The following is a 6,767-nucleotide window of genomic DNA, read 5'->3' as shown; positions in this document are numbered from 1 at the left end:
CATTTTGGACCACTCTTTTTGGGTAGGTAGCTGTTTTTATCGGTGCCTGTAGGATCCTCCGGAACCACAGTATATCGGTGAGCTGATGGGTTGCCAGTTCTCCTCAGACAGACTCGGCCTTTCTCCCTTACTGAATCAGGGTCTCTTCGAACATACCTGGCAACCCTTTCTGCCAGCCCGAACACATAAACGCCCCCCTCCTCCCCGCTTCCTCCGCGGATGCTGCAGTCAAGTTGGCCGCGCATGCGCACTCTCGGTCCTCTTTTTGCTCGGAAGGTAAGTGCGGCATGGCGCGTGTTTCTTCCTTCAGGGAATAAACGGAAAACTTTATCCGTTTTTAGTTCACCTCAGAGTGGATTTAAAGGCAGGGAAGTAGTTTCCTCCCGGTAAGCGAAGCCTTCGGATAAGCTGCTTTGTTTTGCCGGTGGATTCCAGTCGGGCGGTGGGGCAGGGTGTGGGTGTCCGGGGCTCAATCAAAGGGACATGCGGCCTTCGGTGGCGAGGCGCTCGGTGTCATGTCGGCCGTGTTTTCCAGCCTTCCGTGCTGTCTTTTAGCGGCCACGTGTTGTTCGTGGAGGCCATAATAAAAGCTGAACCCCGAGCCGCCGTCGAACTTGAAGTGATTTGGAGTCTTTATTTTGCAGCTCACTGCGGTTAGCATCGGTAGCAGCTGTTAGCTTTGCGTTAGCTCACTTATTTAAATAACAGCCACTGTAACGAGTTACGAAGAGTTTGTTTTATTAGGTATTAAACGAAGTTTTTTTTATACAATGACGAGACATAACTAACGTTGGCGTTACTAAATGCATCGCATTTTAGTACAAGCTCCATCGTTATAAAATAACGGTATGATATGTCGGTGTTGTTACCAGAAGGCCAAGCTAGCGTGTGCTACTTTCTTAAATTATCCCGTTAATCCCCTGGAGAGACTTATTCCTAATTTATCTCAAATTTATTCCTACATCTTTTACTCTGAAAAACATATTTATGCTGCTGTAATTGATCCAGACCCATTTGGAGCAGCGGTGGATGACACAGCAGTTGAGCCTCGTGTTTAGCCGGCTAGGCTGTCCGAGCTTCCACGTTTCATGGACGCTGCGGATTTATCGCTGCTGTTTATTCAGACCTACTTCAGTCTGACTGGAAAAACAACTCGGATATTAAATATTTAGTCCTAAAAACAAATCTGCATTTCTGAACTGATGAGTTGGAGTGCTTAAAAAGGCCCCAAAAAGGTTGCAAAGGCAGCAATAAAAGCTAATTTGTCAGCAAACTCTTTAAATAGTGACTTTAAAATGTAGGAATGCGTAATTACATAATTGCTAAACGTGACAGTAACCATAGTTTATAGTTTTAGAAAGTTGGCATAGATATTTAGGGTTTGTAAATAGTGAAGTATATCAGGTTGAGTTTGAATGGATTCCCAGCTAATTCATTTAGGCGTTGTCTGGTTATTGCTGCTCTATGCAGTCTGAACTACTTACTCAAATTGTCTTTAGGCCAATTAAAAGAAAACAATAAGAACGAAGATGCATAAATACAAACTTTAATAAACTAGTAATTTATGAATTGGTTATATAACTGATAACTCAATTCAGATTTTATATTCAGGAAATATAAAATCAGAATTTTATTAGAGAAAGTATCAGAACCTGAATTAGAGCTGAAATTACATAAAAGTTGATTCCACCTACATACCTGAAGATATTTTTGCATAAGCAAAAATCAAATTGTTATACATTAAATAGATATTTGATATAGATTGTAATCATGAATTAGTTTAGGTGCAGTATTTAGCTGGCTATAACATTTCAGTTGAATTGCCAATATTCTTATTTTGTTTCTTGGATGAGGCTCATTTCAGCTTTAATAAATGAAGGTTTTAGCCTCCAGTAAAGTGGAGGGAACATTACAGAATGAAACATGTGGTTTAATTTGCTTCTGAAAATGTCTTTGAAACAGATGTGGAAGGTTTAAGAACCCTGCAGAGTTTGTTCTTCCAGTTGATGAATATTCAGCGTTGATAAAAACCCACACAGACTGAAACTCTGATTCTCTTCAGATATCCACCATATGGTTCCAAGATGATGAAAACAAGCTAACAAATGTAATGACATTAAATGGACACCTTGTGCGATCAGACTACAGATCATCTTCACTATACATGAACTTTAATTTGTTTAAGGAGAATATTTGCATTTACGGTTCAGACTTTCTTTAACATTTGAAAGAAGAGGTCCAGTCGTCTGTTTGGTCACTCAGCAGATTTATCGCTTTGCTAGAAATTATCTGGGAAGTAATTTCTGTAATTGAGTGATTTCACAGCTTTTTTGATTTCAGTAAAACTATAAATACATTTGTCGTTGGTTTGCATCAATCAGTTTCTAAATCATTTCTGCTGCTTCGTTTAGTAAACCTTTACTCATCCTGAGTCATCATGTAGCTCCAGTGCTTACCTGGCCAGGTGTTGATGATGTTTTTTGCGGTCTGTCCTCGCAGCGCCCCAGACCCATCGCACCATGGCAGATCCCGATCTTGACTTCACGACTGGTGAGTCTGGCGCCTCCGCCACCTACCCCATGCAGTGCTCCGCCCTGCGTAAGAACGGGTACGTGGTGCTGAAGGGACGTCCCTGCAAAATTGTGGAGATGTCCACCTCCAAGACCGGCAAGCACGGACATGCCAAGGTACGGTTCTGAGCTGTCAGGTTTGACCCAGTTCCTCGAAACTTTAACCATTAAAAGGTTAAAATCTGGCTGGGTTCCCCTTCACGGAGACCGACTGATGTATTAGTTTTACCTGGTTTTAAATTTTCTTTCTTCAGATTTATAATTTGAATATCAGATCTACCGTTTCTCCTCTAACTGGTTTTTGGGAACAGAAGCTGCTGTTTGCTGCCAGTTTTCACATCTTTGTTCGCTTGTGGTGTTTCTGCAGGTTAACCTGGTTGGTATCGACATCTTCACCAACAAGAAGTATGAAGATATGTGCCCCTCCACCCACAACATGGATGTTCCCGCCATCAAGAGGACAGACTATCAGGTGACCAGGATGTTACAGTCTGAGATCAGAACCAGGATCAGATCCTGTCTGACCTCCTGCTGGCTCTGAATTTATAGTTTGTAAAGGGGAAAAAGTATCAAATTAATTTAATCAAGTTCACATTACAGTGTTGAATTAATACTGCAGCTAATTATCTTCATGAACAAAAACTGTTGCTAAAAGTTGGTCCTGAATTTATGGCAACCAATTTTAGTTTAGTTTTAAATGCTGAAAGTAGAAACTAAATTAATTCAGTAATGTTGGAAGGTTTTAGATGTTATTGCCTGATTTTTACAGTTAATAGATCTGAAAGTGAGTTTTATTGTTAGCATAAGCACATAATAAAAACAGAAGCTGATTATTTTTATCAGTAATCTTTTTGTCGCCTGTTTGAGATGCTTTAATTTGAAATTTTACTTGAGGCTTAAATTGATTTGAACATACCTGATATTTTATCTTATCGCCTCTCGGCTCCAAGATGAAACAATCTGGTCGTCTGTTTTCTGAACCTACTGAATATTTTACTTTTACTGCTGGAAGCTTTAGTTTCTGGATGTTTTTAAAACGGCTGGTTTGAACTTTAGATCAGTTTAGTGACGCTTTATAGGAAGACTAATAGTTTAGGACAAAATGAGATTTTATCCCAGGGATTATTTAACAGACCAACACAATCAACTTTATATGATGAGGTGGATCCGGTTACAGCAGGAAACTTGGAACAGAAACGTCCTTTATTGTCCCATATGGGGACATTTCTGTACAACAGCAGCTCAGTGACGGCAGTGATGGAGAATATTAATGTAGATAAAAACAAAACACTGTGCTGTTGGATAAGGGCAAAAGTTATAAAAATGTACAAAATGTGCATGTCTCTTGATATAAACACACAATTATAAATATGACTTGATGGAAAGTGGCTCGGTGCTCCATACTTTAAAATGTTAAAAACAAAATAAAAACAGGTTTAAAGATTCAAAACAATATTAAAATGATGTTAAATCAAATTTCTGAATCCTGTGCAACAGGAGTGAAAATGTATATCAGCTGAGAGAGGATGTCTGTTCTGCTAGCATTAGCCTGATGGAACTAGTTTAATTAAATAGCAGCTAGCATTAGCCTGATGGAACTAGTTTAATTAAATAGCAGCTAGCATTAGCCTGATGGAACTAGTTTAATTAAATAGCAGCTAGCATTAGCCTGATGGAACTAGTTTAATTAAATAGCAGCTAGCATTAGCCTGATGGAACTAGTTTAATTAAATAGCAGCTAGCATTAGCCTGATGGAACTAGTTTAATTAAATAGCAGCTAGCATTAGCCTGACGGAACTAGTTTAATTAAATAGCAGCTAGCATTAGCCTGATTAGCATTTGTAGCTTGAACTGTTTCTTGTCAATATTGGGTTTTAGGATCTGGTATTCAGAGCCTTGTGTCTGAATCAGATCATAACCTGTTTGGTTCCCCTCACCGTCCTGTGCAGGACTCACTCGTGTTTCCTTTATCCAGAACCTGGATCCCGTCAGGTTCTGACTGACTGTAACTTTAATCCATGTCTTTTTAATCAAAATCTGTAAACGTGAAATCCTTTTTTAAAATATTTTTCAGACGAAGTAATGAATTGTTTGGTTTCAGCTCGTTAACATCGCTGAGAGCTATATGTCCTTGATGAGCGACAACGGTGACATCAGAGAGGACCTGCGCGTCCCCGAAAGCGACATCGGCAAGGAAATTGAATCAAAGTTCGAGGCGGGTGAAGAATTCATGGTGAGTTTCTGTTTCTGGCGGCGCGACGGACGGTCCGGGGTCGGGTTTCAGATGATTGACTCGGACACGTTGCTCTGGCTGCCCGCAGGTCACCGTGATTTCTGCCATGGGGGAGGAATGTGCTGTCGCTACCAAGGTCTTGGCCAGCAAATAGGGAGATGGACTTTGCTGCCCAGGCAACAAGCACCACCCACAACCAGTCTCCTGCATTCTCATTGGTTCTGTCACCAAAGCGTCGGCCTTCACAGACAACCTCAAATCATTCTGTTGTAATTTCTCTCTCATCAATGATCTTTTTATCCCCTCTCCCTCGCCTCCTCTCCCCTCCCTGGTTTCTCTTTCTGTTGCTGTTGGGAATGTTCCACTGCAGCTCGCTGCGTGGTCCTCTGCCTGATGACTGAGTTTTTGTTTGGTAACAATCTACTTTATATAAAAACAACTTTAAAAAATCCCGATCAGTTGCTCATTCCTGCTTATTTTTGCCTTCAAAGTGTTGGTTTCGCCACTCACATTCCTGAATGTTTAAAAGAAACTTTGGGGTTCAGCTTTTGTATGATTATTTTTTATATTCTTTAGATTAAATAAAGCGGATCTGGAGGGGAGGGCTGCTGCCATCTTCGGGGTGGTTAGCACTTAGAGGCCCACCCAGCATGTAAAGCGAAAAGTTTTCCCACCCCAGCCCCAGTCAGGAACTTCAGCAACTTCCCCCTCGGTGTCCGTTTCTCGTCTGTAGGAGTCTGAGGGCCGCGGCGGTCCGGAGCGCTCGTACTTCTGGTCCAAATTCTCGATCCGATGTAACCATCCCCCTCCCTCCCTCCCCCATTACAAAAAGTGTTATTCTTTGATTTCAGAGGCGTGAGTGTGGAGCGGTGTGGGCCTCCGACATGTGGGAGGCGGTTTGCAGTGAGAAGTGTTTCCTTTTGTTTTCTTTTTGAGGGACTTTATTCGGGTTTGGGAGGGTGGTTCAGTTGCAAACTTTTTGTTCACTCGAGGCCTTTTGTCACCTGACTGAAGAAGGCAAAATAAAACAATGATACAAATGGACAAAAACTGCAAAACGCTGTCTGCTTTTCTGTCTCCTGGCGGGTTTTGTTTGGTGGGCAGAAAATAAATGCATTGCAGTGTTGGATCAGTTTTGTTTGTGCGATTTATAACTTGTGCTTTAATGCTGCAGAGACTGTTTCTACAGCTGGAACCTTAGGAAGTGTTAGCATCAGTATCCTAGCCTCTCTATAAAACTGCTCATGATGCTGCAGGAATGTGCAAATGACTCCATACAATAAATGACAAGATCAATTAAACTTTTTGTAATTCTGTTCAAAATGTCAAACTTGTGATTTTGATTGTGGCGAACGGAGAACCCAAAATGAAGTTCTCTAAATGTTGAGGATTTTTCCTTCCACTAAACTTTCCAGTGAAATTTATACACATCTGAGTTTCAAATGTAGAATCTTGCATAAGTGCTATATTGAAGTTGAGTGTTTATTAATGGAAAGTTTAGTGGAAGGAAAAAGTGGTAAACTGCACGACCAACATAGATTGAGGCAGTTTGGGGGAGGTGAAGAATTTTAACTGGATTTAAAAAGGATTCACTCCCAAGTCTATAATTTGTCAGATTAATAAAAAAATGATGCAGATTTTTTTTTTTCTGGAAGACAAGAACAAAATCCAAACTGCTTGAGGTCAGAGGTGAAGTTTCCACAGTGATCTGCTGAACATCTGAGATGCATCAAGTCCAAAGTCGGTTCACTTTTCCATCTGGATTCGGTTCCGGTCGTCTTTGCCTAAAGGAACCAATAAATGTATTGATTACGGTGTGATCAGCGCCGAACTGATCGGACCTGAACTGGAACATCGGCTGCCAAAAAGGAGCCGCCGCTGCAAGTAACTTTACACTTAAAAACAGAAAAGTTGGAGTATTTTGATTTGTGAAAGTTATGTAATTAGGTGAATATAATTATGC

At 40.9% G+C, this 6,767-nt stretch overlaps 1 protein-coding gene across 2 annotated transcripts; it reads left to right on the top strand.

Annotated features, from left to right (window-relative positions):
* The first annotated feature begins 206 nt into the window (after positions 1-206).
* On the top strand, positions 207-5,933 carry eif5a (eukaryotic translation initiation factor 5A). Of its 2 annotated transcripts, none has more exons than XM_015011810.2 (5): positions 207-276; positions 2,500-2,687; positions 2,938-3,042; positions 4,673-4,804; positions 4,893-5,933. In XM_015011810.2, exons 2-5 carry the CDS (start codon positions 2,520-2,522, stop codon positions 4,956-4,958), a joined length of 471 nt encoding a protein of 156 aa, XP_014867296.1. In that variant the 5' UTR covers positions 207-276; positions 2,500-2,519; the 3' UTR covers positions 4,959-5,933. The 2 variants fall into 2 exon arrangements, with proteins under 2 accessions (XP_014867296.1, XP_087869450.1); XM_088013324.1 differs by lacking the exon at positions 207-276 and adding an exon at positions 278-386.
* The last annotated feature ends 834 nt before the right edge of the window (positions 5,934-6,767 follow it).

The sequence above is a fragment of the Poecilia mexicana genome, unplaced genomic scaffold (assembly GCF_051168715.1).
Source record: "Poecilia mexicana isolate PSO_F unplaced genomic scaffold, ASM5116871v1 scaffold_15, whole genome shotgun sequence".
NCBI classification, from domain to species: domain Eukaryota; kingdom Metazoa; phylum Chordata; class Actinopteri; order Cyprinodontiformes; family Poeciliidae; genus Poecilia; species Poecilia mexicana.
The sequence above is the reverse complement of the archived record's forward strand: the minus strand, read 5'-3'. Positions and strand labels throughout refer to the sequence as shown.